Raw genomic sequence first — 18,854 nt, 5'->3', positions numbered from 1 at the left:
TACCGATCCCCGCTACTACTGTTCTCCGCTATTACTGATCCCCGCTATTACGGGTAAAGAACGCACCCCCCCTCCCCTGATCTCGTCCTCCTTGTATTTTTTTGCAGATGCGGCATTTTTGGCAGCTGCAGAATAAACTCTCCGTAACCCGACCCGTATCGGCGCTGATTGCATTCTTTCTTCTCCTCTCATTGTTTAGATTTTGCTGCGGATTGAATGTCGGGCGTTTATAGAAGCTGCGCGGATAGGAATTATTTCTAAGGATATGGACACGTTGGAGAGAGTTCAGGGGGGGGCGACTGGAAATGATGAATAGTTTCGTGTGGCAGCATCAGGTGATATCCCCTCCGTGTTACATCGGGGCTACGAGACGTCATTCTCTGCCCACTCGGCCGCAGCCCCACCGCTTCGGTCACACGAAGTGTCTCATTGAGAAGAAGTCACTGGTCAGGGCAGCGGACACTGTCTAGACTGCCCTGACCAAACCCGGGCTATACCGTAGGTGGCGTCTGACCCGAGATCTGTAAAGCTGCCAGACCCCCCTCCTGCCACTAATACCCCTCGCTATACGCCCCGCTTGCTTTTTCCGATGCTTTACTGTATTGTCTGCTTACTTTTAAGTCATCAGAACTAAGTCCCTCTCTTCCGTTATCAACGACAGAACAGCCCCAATGCTATAATCTGCTGTGGGATTTTTACGTTACTTTACATTTATCAACATTAAACTGCAGCTCCCCCCACTCTCCCCCATTCTTCTTATTTACTAAAATCATTTGCCATTTAAGATTTTACCCTGTGCTGCTGGGGGCGCTGTCCAGGGCAGTAAATACATCGCTGATCATAGAACGTCTTACCTGATGTCTAGATTGTAAGCTCCTGTGCGCAGGGCCCTCCTCACCTGTTGTCTCTGTTAGTCAATTTGTTATGTTACATACTACTTGTTATCTCCTGTCCACCCATTGTACAGCGCTATGGAATTTGATGGCACTATAAACCAATAAATAATAATAATATATAAACCAATAAATAATAATAATAATAATAATATAAACCAATAAATAATAATAATAATAATGTCACACAGGAATAAAGAGCAGCCAAATGTGACACCTAGTGGTCAAGTGCATCGCTTCTCTGCCTTTTGGCAAAAATGAAAGTCAATTACTTTATTCAGCTCGCTGTTTTCATGTTATTTTACGGGAAACTAACGTGCCGCGGAGGAGCCTCGTCCCTGAAGATCCAGTTTTTTGGCGCTTAAGGTGGGCGGACATTTATCAGTGGAACGGGAGCTTTAATAAAGCTGTGGCCAATGCCCTTACACACACCAGGTCTCACGGGGTCATTTTGGGGTAAGGGGGTAAGGGGGTTGGGAGTTCGTCTGGTGTCTCTTGACTGCTGAGACTTACACATGCAGTATGTTCCTTTAGCTAAAACTGCTATTTTTTGGGGTAAAAAAATATTTTTTTTTTCTAATGATAAGTGCAGAATAAATCCTAAGGTTTAGAAGTTGTTCCGGGGTCTATACAAACACCCATGGAACACGAGCCGGGCTTCTCCCCCATAATCCATACCTCCCGAATCCCACCACACCTGTCCACGTTAACCCCTTGTATCCTGCCTCCGACGCTTAAAGATATTAATTAATTAATGATAATTTTAATTCATTTTAATGGTACATAATCCACCATTTCTCCTGTATGCTTCGAACGCCTCCCGCTCCATCCCCTTAACCAGCATGCACCTGACTTCCTCCTGATTGGCTACGTAAATGTTGCAGTTCACATTTTCTAATCTAATACCGGTGCAGGACTCGGGGAAGAAAAATGTCAGAATGTAATATGTCATGTATTTTAAACTTTGATTAAAAAACAACCCTACTGAGCAGTATGTCCGTCAGCTGAAGGAAAGCAGCACCCTATACGTCCTGAACTGCGGAAAACCTAAGCTATCTGGAGGAAACGCGCCATCGTTAAATCGCTCCCCGATTGTTACATGGAAATCCTCTCAAAGGCCAAAAACTTTGGGATCCACTGAAGATTTCAGCAACTCGTTCCCGGCCGTGATCAGGTCGGTCAAAGACGTGCCTGGAAGAAGACAGTTAAATAAATAAAGACGGATTGCCACAATCAAAATAAAATATTCAAGAAAATTAAAAAACGTCAAGATAAAAAATGTCTCATCTTGTCTATAAAGAAAATCTAATATAAGCAGTTATGCAGATATTTGATGTCATCAAGAGAAACTAAAGAAACGAGAGAATTAGGAGTTTTGGAACAGTAAAGAATACATGGGTTGCTAAAGAAGAAATGAGACATAAAACTCCCCTTTCCGTCAGGAATGTTGGCAGCTATGAATAGCTTGTAGGGTTGGCTTAGGTCAGCAAATACATGAATTCTTAAACCGAAGCTATCCTGAATCTATAAGGATTTTTAAAAATGATTATTTGTATTTATTAATTATTATTAATAACAATACTACTAATAATTAAAACAATAATAATAATAATAATAATAATACACATTACTATAATACATTAAAATACATTATTTATGTTTTAGTCCATGGACTGGTCTTCACTTTATGTCTTCTTGGCATTAAACTGGGACATTTTCCCCAAATAAATGGGCATTTCCCTCCCTAACCGTGCCACAGCTACAGAAAGAGAAAGTTAGGTAGAAAAATCCATATTTTTTTTTTTAACCAGAATCTGACATTATTGGGCACATTTCTGTATTTTTAGAGGCTGTTGCTGCTTATTGTTTGAATTTTTTGAATCTCCTTTTTTCGAGTACCTGCTCTGGGTCTGATCCACGCCAGCGCCTTCCCCTCCAGGAGCTCCCACTCCGCTCTGTCCGGGGAGTGGGATGCGTGGAGCCGGATCACAGCGAGCACCGTGGCCCAAACCGCAACATCCATGACCTGGCGGCAAGAGGGCAATGAGATGTGATTAAGGAAGAAATGGGTTGTCGATACCACGAGCCTCACAACCGTGACAAAGTGATTTCAGAGACACACTCGGGCATCAGATGAGTGCAACCAATATGTGTGTTTGGGCAATTAGGGAGGTGATCTGACACATGCCCTCTCATTTGCCCCTGCAGCCTGCATACCCAGGACTTGGCCCCTGTGGTCTTGGAGCCAATATAACCCTTTCCCCAAAGAGACTTTGGGGCTTGGTTGCCTCTAAGGCACGTCGACATGGCAGGGGCTGGTGGGGACAATAAAAGGGTTGATAGGGACATGGCAGGGGCTGGTGTGGAAGTGGCAGGGGCTGCTGAGGACAATACAAGAGCTGGCAGGGACATAGCAGGGGCTGGGGGAAAATACAGGGACTGCTACTAACTGTAATACAGAGGTAACTGTAATGGTGTTAGAGAGTGATAACATAAAGTGTTAGTGTGAGTGGGTGTGTGTTAGTGTATGGTGTATATATATATATATATGATGTTGGAGTGAGTTTGTGTGTTAATGTATGGTGTTACTGTGTGGGTGTTAGTGTGAGTTTGTGTGTATTAGTATGTTTTAGTCTGTGTGTATGTGTGTGTGTGTGTGTGCTACATGCCGGGGTAGAAGAGGGCGCCAATGAAATCCTGCACCCAGGTTTCGGTAATCCTTGGCTCACCCTTGGCTGTCCCTCTCTGGGTTCTAGGGCCTGGTGGCCCCATTGCGAGCAGGGGGAAGGCAGTGGGTGAAGCAGGGGATAGGGAGGTAGGGGGAGCATGGCCGGGGGCAAGGGTCCCTGTTTTTAGGTTTGTACCGCGCCTGATGGCAGCCCTGGATACCGCGAGTCTCTCAGAGGTCGACAACACTGGTAATCGTAATTCTTGATCAATTATAGTAGATTTGACCAAATATAGTATTTTTTTATTAAAAATCACACGAACGGCGTTTGAAACAAATGTCTCGGGGACGCTCCGTACTCCGGCTGTGTTTGGGAAGCAGCGAGATTACCGGATCGGGGAGGGTTTCCTGAAAGTCCGTGGATATTCCCAGAGCCGTCAGCAGTTCCGAGGTTGGGTTCCACGAGCCGTCCGCGTTCTGCAGGGAGATGAGTCTCAGGAGAGCGGTGGGCTCCAGCGCGTCACACGCGGCACTTTCTGGGATGAAGGTCACTGACGGAGGTAGAAGAGAGACCGCCGGGAGGGTAAGACAGTCTCATCCGGAAGCTTTACACTACTTTATTTAACATCAATCATTATTAATCATATTGAGTGGCAGCCATGGAATGATGGTTCGTGCAGGGACGGGACTCCCAGCCGCCTTGGCAATTAGTTTTCTGGGTTCTCAAGGAAAATTCCGGACTGTTGGCAGCTATGATTATCACAGATAAATGAAGGAAGGGTACGGTTGGTATATTATTATTAATTACATTATGTTACGAGTGATGGATTAATGCCGCAGTCCCATTTATTAAAAATAAAAATCAAACTCACCATGCGTTGAGTCGCAGCAAAGCTCAAAGAGTTCTTCGGGGGACTCCTTAAATGACGCCATTTTAATGATGCGTTTATTACGGGGTCCTGAAAATGAAATCAGCGACTAAATGCGATCTACAGATATTCTCGAGGGATCCTCCAGATGTTGAATGCACTTTCATGCAATGTCCCCTTTAAATTGCCCCCCCTTGCAGAATCACCACCTTGCCTCTCTCCCTGCCCCCTTGCCCCATGCCCCCCCCTAATGAGTCCCGGGGAGCCGTTACATTGAGTATTCATTTATCATGGGGGTCTCTTCATGGGACACTAAAACGCCCCTATAAAGGGGCCATTTTGGAGCCCCTCTCCTAATTGCCTCGGTTGCCCTGTGCATGATCCGGCACGTGATACGTCAATTACAACAGAGGAGCTTAATGTCCTGTTTTGGGGGGTTTAGGAGCCGGAGTTAAACTTCAGTAGAAGACACAAAAGTTGCCGACCCCAATAATAACGTTTCTCGTATTCTTCTACAATTATTGTGAGAAATGACATATTTGGTTAATCGCTATTGCGTCTGAAGACGTACTTGGAGCCGGGATGTCCCGACGCATCGGAGGACCTTCCACCGGCTTCTTGGTGTCTTTATTGACGGCCACGTAGGCTGTGAGCGAGGAGATGACTCCGGACTGGACGCTGGTCTCCAGGATCCTCTTCTTCGCCTCCTCCGAGTCGGAGTCTGTGCCGTTCTCCAGCTCCGAGATCAGAGCCTTGGCCGCCAGCCTGTGGACGGTCGGTCTGAGAATGGAAACGTTAGGATGTTAATGAATATATATTTAGGAATACGATATCATTCCAGAGACATCCTCGTCCCACGTTCCGCATACATACAGGGCTAGAAATAGAATAACTTTAATATTTTGGAGCTTTTTGATCCAAGGAGAAATCCGATGGCCTCTTGGAGTCAAAAAGAAATATCGTTCCCCCGATGGCAGAATTCAAAGTAACTTAATTAGGGTTTTTTTGCCTTCTTTTGGACCAGTAGTAGGAAGGTTGGGTAGAAGGGCTGAACTTGATGGACTGTTTTCAACCTTATTTACTATGTAACTCTGTATGATCTTTATAAAGACATCTATGCTATACCAGGGAGTTACAGGAGTGCGCCAGAATTTCACTGGTCAGTTGCAAATTTACCCCTAATGCCAGCCACATGCATCCTGAAAGAAACCCTCAGTCCTCCCCACCTTTGGGATGTCCGGCCGCTGACTTCTCCGCATTCCCCTCGCTACAATCAAACCGTCCTCACCCATCCTTCTGTCTCATCCCCCCTCAACCTCCTAATAGATCGTAAGCTCACAAGAGCGGGACCCCCTTCTCCTTCTGCTCCAGTATATTTCAACACGTGCTAATATTCTTTGTGAAATTAAATGATCTTATTATTATTTTATTATTGCGACGGCGCCATATAAATAAATAAATGTTAGGATTCAGTCCTAAAAACAATCATTCTTAACACTTATGCTTTTTTTAAAAAAATTCATTATAAATAATAAGTAATATTCTAACATTTAGAATGTAGAATAAACATTGGCAGCTTTGGCTTTTATTCATGGTGAAGTATGTACTTGTGAGTAATAGTGAGTAATCATAGCGAGTAATCATAGTGAGTAATCATAGTGAGTAATCAAAGTGAGTAATCATAGTGAGTAATCAAAGTGAGTAATCATAGTGAGTAATCAAAGTGAGTAGTCATAGTGAGTAATCATAGTGAGTAGTCATAGTGCGTAATCAAAGTGAGTAATCATAGTGAGTAATCATAGTGAGTAATCATAGTGAGTAGTCATAGTGAGTAATCAAAGTGAGTAATCATAGTGAGTAATCAAAGTGAGTAATGAAAGTGAGTAATCAAAGTGAGTAATCATAGTGAGTAATCAAAGTGAGTAATCATAGTGAGTAATCAAAGTGAGTAATCATAGTGAGTAATCAAAGTGAGTAATCAAAGTGAGTAATCATAGTGAGTAATCATAGTGAGTAATCAAAGTGAGTAGTCATAGTGAGTAATCAAAGTGAGTAATCATAGTGAGTAATCATAGTGAGTAGACATAGTGAGTAATCAAAGTGAGTAGTCATAGTGAGTAATCATAGTGAGTAATCAAAGTGTTAAATAAGTGACGAACCTCTCAGCGTCTGCAGAGCGGCAGGAAAACCGAAGAATATTTTGGAAAACGTCATCATTGTATTTATACTCCAGGCAAACGTCGCCCTCGGACTCTTTACCCATCTAAGGAATAAGATAATAATAATAATAATAATTAATAATAATAATAATAATAATTAATAATAATAATAATAATTATAATAATTAATAAAGAGGAATTGTTACCCTTCAGCTCGATTCATTAATTAAAGCTACTTTTAGAGGGGTTGTCGGTGAAGCGTCCATAGCAGGCAGGAAAAGGGGCCGACATATGACATCATATGTATTACAGTGGCTGCCGAGGGGCAGGAGGGGTTGATGCCCTGGGTCAGACCTTGGGCACAGCCTGTGGTAAATACACCTCTGCTGGCAAGAAAGCAGTTCCCATTGAGATCAAAGGGAGCGTTTGATGTGCATGCGCACCGAGGGTCTCGTTAAAGTGCTTTTAACTCTCGCATGACCCGGTGCTAGAGTTGGCTAGCAGTCAGTAAGCACACGCAAGCCACGGACCCGGGGGATTCCGGTGATCATTTAAAGGAGGCACTCGGCCATCATACACATTAATGCCACACACCTGTCCCTTTAGGTGGGCATAAATGATACATCGCTGACCCTGGTAAATTGCTGTCGGAGGTCTCGAGAGGAGAGACGCCTCAAGGCCCGCAGGGAGGGTCCATTTCAGGACGACGTCTTTCACGGTGGGCTGCAGGGAATGTTTTAGGGACTGGAGAACCTGGGGAGAAGGAAAGACAATGAATATTTATTTCTTTTACTGTATGGTGTTAGAGGGTGCAAATGTATGTTAGTGTGTGGTGTAAGCATGAGTGTGTGTATTAGTATTTGGTGTTAGTGTGTCTGTCAGTGTATGGTGGTATTGTGAGTGTGTGTGTGTCAGAGTTTGGGGTCAAGAGTGAGCCAAGGGTGAGTGGCACCTGGGAGAGGGCGAGGAGGAGAAAGAATGTATGTGTGAGTGTTTGGTGTTAGAGTGAGTGTGTGTATTAGTATTTGGTGTTAGTGTGTGTGTGTCAGTGTATGGTGATATTGTGAGTGTGTGTGTGTCAGAGTTTGGGGTCAAGAGTGAGCCAAGGGTGAGTGGCACCTGGGAGAGGGCGAGGAGGAGAAAGAATGTATGTGTGAGTGTTTGGTGTTAGAGTGAGTGTGTGTATTAGTATTTGGTGTTAGTGTGTGTGTGTCAGTGTATGGTGATATTGTGAGTGTGTGTGTCAAGAGTGAGCCTAGGGTGAGTGGCACCTGGGAGAGTGTTTGGTGTTAGAGTGAGTGAGTGTGTTAAGATGCATGCTTGTTAGTAATGGGGTTGGAGGATGTCAAACAAATACTGCACCCAGGCGCCACTAACCCTAAGCCACTGACCTTATGCTCTTATAAGCTTTGCCTATGGGAGGATCATAAGGCAGGGTGATGGGCGAGTAACAGGCAAGAGGTAACTCCTAAAACTCCTGCACTGAATTGTTTCCAGTTCTAAAAGTTCTATTCGCTGCGGAATACGACAGCGCGATATAAACATATAAATAATACCAGCGGTTACCATGGGCTGCATTCTGTCTCTTCCGGTGATGAGCTTGCAGGTGCCGTTTCCGGCCAGGGCCATCCCTTTAATAAGAGCCGTGGAGGCGCCTTCCCCGATGCCAAACGTGAAGCACCTGCAATGGTGAAGAGTGATGCATGCTGGGACATATCAGGGCTAATGTGTGATATCGCAGTATAAACATGGATCATGTAAAGCTGCTGTCCCACATGGACACATTTAGTTGCATCCTCTTGCAAATATATCCTTTTGTTTTTGGCAACAACCTATCAGTGGCTGCATTGGTATCACATGACAATTAAGTGTTCCCAGAATATATTATGAACGAGATAAAATAAATAAATAATTCTGGGAAAGATTTGGGATTATGTTTCAGTGTCCGTAACGGGAAGCGAGGATCTGGACCCTGCCAGCCCCGGTACCGTCGGAGGTAGAAATCATCTGTGGTTCCGCTCACTCACCGGTTCCGCTCACTCACCGGTGATGCTTAGAATTCCTTCTAACTTCTGATATGACTTGCGTGGTGTTCCCAACCTCTCCATCCGTGAATACAAAGAGCTGGGGAGACACAGAAGTCACGCTGCGCATGTGACACGGACAGATAGCGAAACAGAGAAGCTTCCCCATGTCTGACACGCATTCCGATGGCTTCATCGAGGGGTTAATTAAATGATCCCAATGGCTGGCAGGGCAGACCGAGTTGAAATTCCGATGGACAGATGCCGTCCGTCCCGGATACCTGAAGACATTCCCGTTATTGGGACGACACGCCCCTTGCTGGTGCCCAATGGAGATGGACCTGGGGCTATAGGGTCTCCCCTGCTAAGGATTTATTGGCTACCGCGTTACTAGCCCCCTTACCTGCCGCGGGTGCCCTGCTATCCCAGCGCTTTTATAGATTTTGGTCAATGGCTGTAAGATTTCTGTTCCTCCAAAATCGGAGTCGATCTCTGAGACCTTCTGCAGCGCGGCGTCCATGGACTGCTGGGTATACTCCACGCTCTCCCTGCACACAGGAAAAAGAATTCGCTGGAAATAGACGAACGTTCTCGAGGAATGCCCGCCGATGACATCATCAGTGAAGCCGGTAAATGCTGTTATGAAAGGCGACAGCACTGGAATGGAAGAACCCAGAACCGGCCGGCAGATCGGCCCCATTCGGCCCCATCCTGCTGTAAAGACTCAAACCTTAATCAGTCGTTGGTCTCGTCTTAGATTCAGGAGCCGTATGTCTATCCCATGCGTGTTTAATACCCACTCACTGTATTACCCTCTACCACCTCTGCTGGGATGCTGTTCCATTTATCTACCACTACCCAATAATAAAAAAAATTCACCCTCCATCAGATTTTATACTCACGGAAAGAAAGATTCAAAATGGGATCCAAAACCAAAGATATTAAAGTAGCAACCAAGCGGTAAACTCTTTAACAAAAGGATCAGCGTCTCCTGCAGAGAAAGAGAAGACGATGCGTCCGAGTCTCTGCTAGGGCTTCTCACTGCTGACTTCCAGGCATGAAATTATTTCAGTTTGGGGATGATAATTCCTTCCTTACATATATGACGATTCTTAGATCACGCGTTTGCGACCATAACCACCCTGCCTGTCACGCTAACCCTCTTCTGTTCATGTTCCCTCTCCCGTGTTGAAGAATTCTAAGTACCCCCTCCGGAGCCAACAAAGCTAGGTTGTATGCGTGTAAATAAGTATATCACTGTATGTGTGTGTGTAAGTATGTTACCGTGTGTGTGTAAGTACATCAGTTTGTTAGTGTGTGTGTAAGTTTGTTAGTGTGTGTGAAGAAATGTTAGTATGTTACTGGATGGGTAAGTACATATGTTAGTGTGTGTGTATGTGTAAGGATGTTAGTGTGTGTAAGTATGTAACGGTATGTGTGTGTGTATTAGTATGCATCAGTAAGGATGTTAATGTGTGTAAGTGTGTTACTGTGGGTATTTGTAAGTATGTCAGTATGTTACTATGTGTGTGTAAATATGTTACCGTGTGTGTAAGTATGTTACTGTGTGTAAGTTTGTTAGTGTGTGTGAAAATATGTTAGTATGTTACTGGATGAGTATGTATATATGTCAGTATGTTACTGGATGAGTATGTATATATGTCAGTATGTTACTGGATGAGTATGTATGTATGTCAGTATGTTACTGGATGAGTACGTATGTATGTCAGTATGTTACTGGATGAGTACGTATATATGTTAGTATGTTACTGGATGAGTATGTATATATGTTAGTATGTTACTGGATGAGTACGTATATATGTTAGTATGTTACTGGATGAGTACGTATATATGTTAGTATGTTACTGGATGAGTATGTATATATGTCAGTATGTTACTGGATGAGTACGTATATATGTCAGTATGTTACTGGATGAGTACGTATATATGTCAGTATGTTACTGGATGAGTACGTATATATGTTAGTATGTTACTGGATGAGTACGTATATATGTTAGTATGTTACTGGATGAGTATGTATATATGTCAGTATGTTACTGGATGAGTACGTATATATGTTAGTATGTTACTGGATGAGTACGTATATATGTTAGTATGTTACTGGATGAGTATGTATGTATGTCAGTATGTTACTGGATGAGTACGTATATATGTCAGTATGTTACTGGATGAGTATGTATATATGCCAGTATGTTACTGGATGAGTATGTATATATGCCAGTATGTTACTGGATGAGTATGTATGTATGTTAGTATGTTACTGGATGAGTACATATATATGTTAGTATGTTACTGGATGAGTATGTATATATGTCAGTATGTTACTGGATGAGTATGTATATATGTCAGTATGTTACTGGATGAGTACGTATGTATGTCAGTATGTTACTGGATGAGTACGTATATATGTTAGTATGTTACTGGATGAGTATGTATGTATGTTAGTATGTTACTGGATGAGTATGTATATATGTCAGTATGTTACTGGATGAGTATGTATGTATGTCAGTATGTTACTGGATGAGTACGTATATATGTTAGTATGTTACTGGATGAGTATGTATGTATGTCAGTATGTTACTGGATGAGTACGTATATATGTTAGTATGTTACTGGATGAGTACGTATGTATGTCAGTATGTTACTGGATGAGTACGTATATATGTTAGTATGTTACTGGGTGAGTACATATATATGTTAGTATGTTACTGGATGAGTATGTATATATGTCAGTATGTTACTGGATGAGTATGTATATATGTCAGTATGTTACTGGATGAGTATGTATGTATGTCAGTATGTTACTGGATGAGTACGTATGTATGTCAGTATGTTACTGGATGAGTACGTATGTATGTTAGTATGTTACTGGATGAGTATGTATATATGTCAGTATGTTACTGGATGAGTATGTATATATGCCAGTATGTTACTGGATGAGTATGTATGTATGTCAGTATGTTACTGGATGAGTACGTATGTATGTCAGTATGTTACTGGATGAGTATGTATATATGTCAGTATGTTACTGGATGAGTATGTATGTATGTCAGTATGTTACTGGATGAGTACGTATGTATGTCAGTATGTTACTGGATGAGTATGTATATATGTCAGTATGTTACTGGATGAGTATGTATGTATGTCAGTATGTTACTGGATGAGTACGTATATATGTCAGTATGTTACTGGATGAGTATGTATATATGTCAGTATGTTACTGGATGAGTACATATATATGTTAGTATGTTACTGGGTGAGTACATATATATGTTAGTATGTTACTGGATGAGTACGTATATATGTCAGTATGTCAGAAGCCATATGCCTATCCCATGTTTGGAAGGAGTTGTATCAAATTTGTATCACTTGCCCTGAAATTTTCCAGTGACCACAGAGCTTGGTGGCCTTAGGCTGGGGCAAGTCAGCCGTCCCTAGCCTGCACGGGGGTCCCTATAAAAATGATATAGAGGAGGAGAGGGCAATGGTCGTGTGCTTCACGTGTCATCTCAAGTGTTCTGGAGTTAAAGGATCGGTCCTGAGAGATGTTGTTATTAATAAAGGTTAATAACCAGGTGTATGAAGCACAAGCCCCTCTACGGGGTCTCTTAAACCTCTCTCACACAGATTTATAGTAGTCTAAACATTACCCGGGGACCCCGTGGCGAGCGTGGTCTAAACATTATCCCGGGACCCCGTGGCGAGCGTGGCCCATAACCCTCGCAGAGACATGAACTCACTTTGGCGCTCTGGATTCTCTGCGGGGCATTAGGATTGGAGTTCATTTTTTCCGTCATGCTTCCAGATCTATCCACCAGGAAGATGAACTCCCCGCAGTTTGATGGCCCCTCTATCACAGGGAGGTTGGGGTAGAAATTCAGCATAACCACAGGGTCGGCCAAGAGGGAACCTTCAAAAACATCAAAACATGAGAAACAATCCAACGTTCCCACCCCCGGGGGAGATTTTCCTCCTTTCCCATGATCTCTCTGTGAAGATTATATTAGAATCCTCCAGTCAGACCAAGCAGGAAGTTATAAGCCACTTCCAGTTCTCTCCCTGCATCAGCTCAAGCAGGAAGTTGTAAGCCACTTCCTGTTCTCTCCCGCGTCAGCCCAAGCAGGAAGTTGTAAGCCGCTTCCTGTTCCCTCCCGCGTCAGCCCAAGCAGGAAGTTGGAAGCTGCTTCCTGTTCTCTCCCCGCATTGTTTAGCGGACCGCGCATGAACCTCTAGCACTAGACATTGTTTCCAGCCGCGCACGTCCCTCCGTAACGCTATTATCACAGGGCGAGGGGCTGATTTATACCCTGTGACGGGGCAGAAAGATGGCGGTTCCTGCATGCCGTGAAACATAAATTAAGATTTTTTTCCTCTATAAAATAAATGCATTATACCAGCTTCTGATTGGCTCACCTGCTTCAGCATTCACAAGCCCCGCCTCCACAGTGACGCTAGGTTTGTTCGCCTCCGTATAATAGGCAAGAAGCTCCACATCTCGATCAAACTTGTGTCCCTCAGTCAGGGACACCTGCGAGGACAGAGCCAAGGAGGGTATTAAAGGTGTCGGAAAAGAGTAAAATGAGGGAAATAAATGATTATCAGCACGTATAAAATTGTTGTGTGGGGGGACAAAATCTCCATGCCCCTCTATAGCCTCTGATCCTCCATGCAAATTGTATATAATCATACCTCGGAACTCTGCGGGTTTGACCCGGAGTCTCCAGGTCAAGGGATGCTTCTCTGGGCCACTTTACTCATTGCGGGGGAGATGGCCACACCCACTGCCTGCCCACTTCCCCGCCTACTCTCAGCTCTCTTAGGGCAGCCCCCTGCATGGCTAACTCCACCTCTGTGCAAAGCCACTCCCCCAGAAGAGGAGGAGCTCCAGTTTGCCCACCCTTGGGAAGTTCCCAGGTATGCCTCGAATTGGCGACCTGCGGGCACTCACCTCGGCTCTGGTTTTGCCGTTATCGGTGTACTGGACTGGTGTGATGTCACAGTTTGACTCAATCCTGGAGATTCCATGCGGGGACTGGAAGCTGGCATCCAAGCTCAGGGTGTACTGGATCTGATCGACGGGCACATATGGGCGTTTGGCTGTAACATTCATCTCGTGGTCTTAAAGAAACGGAAAGAATGCGATCCAGCACAAAATCTCAACAATCGTTAATTTCATAACAGGGAACATTATGGGGAGGAATAATCATGCAAATTCTGAAGCTTAAGAATCTATATTAAAGTACTTTGTGAGTAAAAAACAAATGAAATAATAATAATTACTTTCTTAAGGTGAAGCTGCAGCACGAGATGCAGAAGAACATCTCCTCCATGGTCCAACTACTCATGCCACTGATTGGGTGCTTGAATGAGCCAATCAGTAGCAGGGAAGTACCTCCTTTAAAATCAATATCTCAGTATAGGCACACAGCGGGGTCTCATCAGACCCCCACAAACCTCACCGAGCCAGAGATGGAGCTGACGAGCGACGAGCGTACCACGCGGGCACAGCCACCGGGAGATGCGTTTATTTTATTTACTATGAATACGGTATCTATGCTTTTAATAAGGTGTTTGTGATACTGGTAGCTTTATTGTACTGACGTTAACACGGATTCTTCTGCGGTAGGGCTGCTTGGAACACTATGCTGTCCCTTTAAGTCAAGGAGTGCAGCGTATTCACTTCTGCCCTCAGATAACCCCCAGGTTTACCCGGCCCCGTGTTGGGGTGATGTACCTTCTGGAGTGTATCTGGGGTTGAGCACGGCCGGCAGCACAAAACGCACCGCTCCATCCGCCTCCACCGGCAGCTCCCGCACAAAGCACAGAGTCACCTCCGCCTCCTGCCCCGGGAGCAGGTTCCCCACGCTGCAGCTGAAGATGTCCCCGGAGCTCTCGTCCTCCTCCAGTAGGAAGGCCTGCTGGCCCTGGCTGACGGCTTCATCGTAGGTTTTATGAGCCTGGGAGAAGCAAACACAGTATGTTCACAAAAAACTATTTCATATCATCACAAAATCACCTTCATCGATGTAATGCTCATCACCTACATACACAAGATGAGCCAAATGGTTCTTACCTGCCCTCAAAATCTATGTTTCTAAGATGTTCTTGACTGTATTTGTTAGACCACCATGACCGGCTCCTGTTTTATGATCTTAACTCAACATCTGAATTTACCTGCTCCTTCTCCTGGATTTCTGCCACAATCTTCTTCCCTTCCACCGTCGCCTCAAAGCTGTAGACGGCAGAGTCGTCATCCATGGGGAACACGAAGACGGCTTCCACCGCATTCTCCTCCAAGTTCTTATACTTCAGAGTAGCAGATACGTCGGCCACGAAGCCTTTCACCTGGACGTCCACCGAGATCCCCTTTAGAGGAACTGAAGGACAAAAGCAACAAATACGAATTCAAGAGGAGGTTGGACCAGGACTACAGTTGGAGAAATACTTTGGCCATATTAGAAAAATGGAGGAATAAGCCACTTTGACCAACACGACAACTTTTTATGGAGGTTCAGTGGCTAGAGTTGTGCTTCTTGACAACAGAGAGAGGATTCAGCGCCACTTCGTTGGTTTTCCGCATTCTGTGGAAAGTTTCGAGAAGAAGTAGACATGGAATAGCTCTGGTAGGACATCAACTTATTTTTCTAGAATAGACCAAAACACCTCAACTATGACAAACCTAGACAAATGCTCCTACGTAGAAGGAACTGATTTGTCCCTAAATTGTTCTTCTGTCTTCTAGGGTAAGTTTTAGGCCACCATCAAGGTCTTGGAGACCTTCTCCATATGCTTCCATTTGGATGGTATTGGAAACTCTTAAAGTGATTGACTTTTAAGAAGCTCTGAAGTCTTGAATGATAAGAACAGGGCGCCATGACTATGAATCCAAACAACCAACCAAGCAACGTCATGTTGACCGTTCTCTGGAGGTTAATACATGCAATGGAAGACAGTAGGACACAGGACCAAAAAGGAGTCTCAATGTGGAGGGCCTTCATCTGGATTGTAATAGTGGTCAATATCTTGAAGGCGTTACAGGTAGAATGGCGTTACGGGTAGAGGAAGGACTTCCCACTGCTTCTGAAGGACATCTTGAATGGAGGAGATACCCCTCTCTCATACATCATATCATGTACTGATGTCTTCTTGTGACTCTTAGGGGTAGATCTGAGAACGTTGGGTTGAGCTGGATTTCTAATCCATTCTAGGCGCAAAAAGGTTGGCGTGTAGGTTGGCCGTGAGCAGAATATATAGAAGGAGTAACATGCTTGAAATTTGGTATTAATGGGGGGGAGGGCAGAGCTAACATCAAGGCCCTTCGATTTTGCCTGAATAATCTGCTTTATGGTCGATTCAGCTATGGTGGTACAAAGACCATATTCAGAGGGCAATGTACAGCACTGTGGAATATGATGGCGCTATAAATAATTATAATGTCACAGACTCTGCTCTGGTTTATATTGTTTGGGTTCCAGCTGAATCAGGGTTTTTTTTTGGGGGGGGGGGAAGAAAGTGCTGAGGTCATCTTATTTATAAATCCCCAGAGATTACACGAGGCGGTAACAACGCCCGCCGACGCCAAAATCAGATTAGTGTTCAGACATTTTGCCAAAAAGTTTGGTTTCGACCCCCGGCGTCCGTAATACCATCAAAACGTTTAAAATGATGGAAAAACAAATAATATTATTAAATGTAAGAATATGGAAATCTAACCCCCCCCATAACACAAAAATGTCAAACTTTGGGAAAGCTGGCAGCAGGGGAGAAGGCTGAGCGATTTCACAGGAATCCGGGACACTTGGCAGGTATGATATGACGGAACAGGATGAGGATGGTGCGGGAGGCGTTGAGCGATGTGATGGAAATTGGATAAAACTTCCCGTAGAGGCCGCCTCGACACCTGCCCGAAATAGCCGCTCCGCTCAGAACAGCTCGTGTTACCCGTTAACCCTGCGCGGCTCACGGATTTACACCCCTCCTTGTGGAGGGATTATTACAAACGCATAGGTGGGGGCTTCTGCAGAATACCCCCCATGTGCATTTACCCCCCAGTTATTTGCTGTGTCACATGATATACTACTTACTGCCAGTCTACTGCACAGCTTGCTCTGTGCGTGGGGGGAGGGGTCTAGTGAGACCCCCTGTGTGTAAAGCGCCCCCATTGGTTTCTCTTTCGCTGATTCGCTTCCAGCAGCCAATAAGTAGAGTGAAATGTCAGACTATAAAGACGGTGTTCTGCTTCAGCTCTGGAGCTGCAGCTTCTCCCCAAGGTTTTTTTTTTAGGTAATGTTTACGCAGCGGTCCAAGCTGCAGCTTTGCCGATCGCAGGATCCACGGTTACTCACCCGGCTCTCCAGAGCTTGCGATTATCAGGCCGCAGGAGGGAGCCATGTTTCAGAATATCCTAGAACACCAGAAAAATGGACATTTGTAATTAAAAAATTATTTTAAAACATAGGATTTCGCCTGGATAATTCAGGGCTGCCCAACCCCTGTCCACAAGGGCCGCAGGGAGGCCGGGAACCAAAGTAGTTTTGGCTTGATTGATAGTCCCAAAAACTTGCAACCTATTGCACTTTAGTAAGCCAATAAAGGTCTCTTTCTTCCTACGGCTAACATGGCACAACTCTGAGCCACGAGCCGAAAGGCAGGTGTTGATGTAGCGGCGCTCCTCTCAGGAGATCCTGAACACCTGCACTGCCGGCATTACTTGAGGACCAGAACCGGGATACTCGGTACTAATCCGTCCGATCGCTCAGTAACCTGAGACTCGGGGGATGACAGGACTTTGGGAAAAGGAAGGTGTGTCTGCTGGTGTCTGGATTAATGGCCTCGGCTGCTGGGTTGCCGTTCCGGGGATTCTGGCGTTACTGATCAATACATCGAAAGATCTGGTTTTGTAAGGGAGGGGGGCTGAGCTGCTCCTTGTAATGTCACAAACAGATCCCAGGATCCCAATCCCTACCCAGGATCTTACCCGCGGCCCTGGGGGGGGGTTGTGGATAAAGTGGCTTTGGGGTTCGGTGCAGTCGGTTGCCCTCCTACCTCCGCTGGTAGCCGCTCCCTTCTTCCTCCTCCCAGCCCTGGACGCTGAATGCGCAGGGAGGGAGCGTCTGGCAGCCGTGGGCACACGGAGCACCCGGCGTGTCTCAATCCGGGGCAACTTCTACAACACGGAGGGGGCACGACGGGGCAACAACGATGCAATCACTCCGTCATATGGACTCTAATCTTACCAGCAAGTGCTTTATACTTAACCCCGCGCTGTCAGACTGCAGATTCTCTCTGGAGGACAGAAGAGAGGGAGGGGATGGGAGAGAGAGAAGAGAGAGAGAGAGAGAGGGGTGGAAGAGAGAGAGGGAACGGGAGAGAGAAGAGAGAGAGGGGATGGGAGAGAGAAGAGAGAGAGAGAGAGAGAGAAAGAGAGGGAACGGGAGAGAGAAGAGAGAGAGGGGATGGGAGAGAGAAGAGAGAGAGAGAGAGAGAGAGAAAGAGAGGGAATGGGAGAGAGAAGAGAGAGAGGGGATGGGAGAGAGAAGAGAGAGAGAGGGGATGGGAAAGAGAAGAGAGAGGGGATGGGAGAGAGAAGAGAGAGAGGGGATGAGAGAGAGAAGAGAGAGAGGGGATGAGAGAGAGAGAAGAGAGAGGGAATGGGAGAGAGAAGAGAGAGGATGAAGAGAGACATTACATGAAGGGGTTTAAAGTACAGGAGGAGAAAAGTTATAACAAGAGACTGGAATCTAACACTAGAGGGTCAGAGGCTGAGATGGAATGAAGTTTTCCTTTAGGGTGGTGGATACGTGGAACAGCCACCCAGCAGAAGTGGTAGTGGCTATTACATTAAAGGAATGTAAAATAATGAGTACTACAAGTGCCAAGAAGCTGGTAACTAGGGGGAGTTGTTGCTAGGGGCATGAAAAAGAGACAGAGGGAGACACAGGGCATTTTAGACATTAAAGAGGAGAACTGGAAGACAGACAGGGTGTGCGTGATGGGGGGGTCTCAGCAAACGGACCCCGTGCACAGCAGGCTGTAAAGCGAGACCCGCTCTTGGGGTTGTGAAATCGCGTCCTCGCGGTATATAACCCACGAGACCGCCGCAGGCAACAAACAGCCGAAAATCCCCCGGGATCCTGCAGACAAAACACCGAGGTCTCTGAGATGCCGGCTAATTAACCCTCAGGAGATCGGTTATCGTATTCCTTTGTTTAATCACATCA

General features: G+C 45.2%; 2 protein-coding genes across 2 annotated transcripts in view; both read right to left on the bottom strand.

The window, feature by feature from the left end:
• Positions 1-18,854, bottom strand: part of TPGS2 (tubulin polyglutamylase complex subunit 2) — a 320,830-nt gene that overhangs the window by 73,095 nt on the left and 228,881 nt on the right. The gene's annotated exons all lie outside the window — the stretch shown is intronic.
• LOC128472757 (von Willebrand factor A domain-containing protein 5A-like) lies at positions 1,641-17,025 on the bottom strand. Its single transcript, XM_053454703.1, has 17 exons — positions 16,980-17,025; positions 14,809-15,011; positions 14,369-14,591; positions 13,583-13,752; positions 13,048-13,162; positions 12,375-12,544; positions 9,516-9,604; positions 9,017-9,161; positions 8,634-8,713; positions 8,156-8,270; positions 7,184-7,342; positions 6,590-6,693; positions 5,002-5,210; positions 4,434-4,520; positions 3,952-4,112; positions 2,793-2,919; positions 1,641-2,084 (listed from the first exon to the last, which is right to left on the bottom strand). The coding sequence occupies exons 1-17, from the start codon at positions 17,023-17,025 to the stop codon at positions 2,005-2,007; spliced, it is 2,283 nt and encodes a 760-aa protein (XP_053310678.1). The 3' UTR covers positions 1,641-2,004.

Source organism: Spea bombifrons, chromosome 1, assembly GCF_027358695.1.
Source record: "Spea bombifrons isolate aSpeBom1 chromosome 1, aSpeBom1.2.pri, whole genome shotgun sequence".
In the NCBI taxonomy this organism is placed as follows: Eukaryota; Metazoa; Chordata; class Amphibia; order Anura; family Pelobatidae; genus Spea; species Spea bombifrons.
The sequence above is the reverse complement of the archived record's forward strand: the minus strand, read 5'-3'. Positions and strand labels throughout refer to the sequence as shown.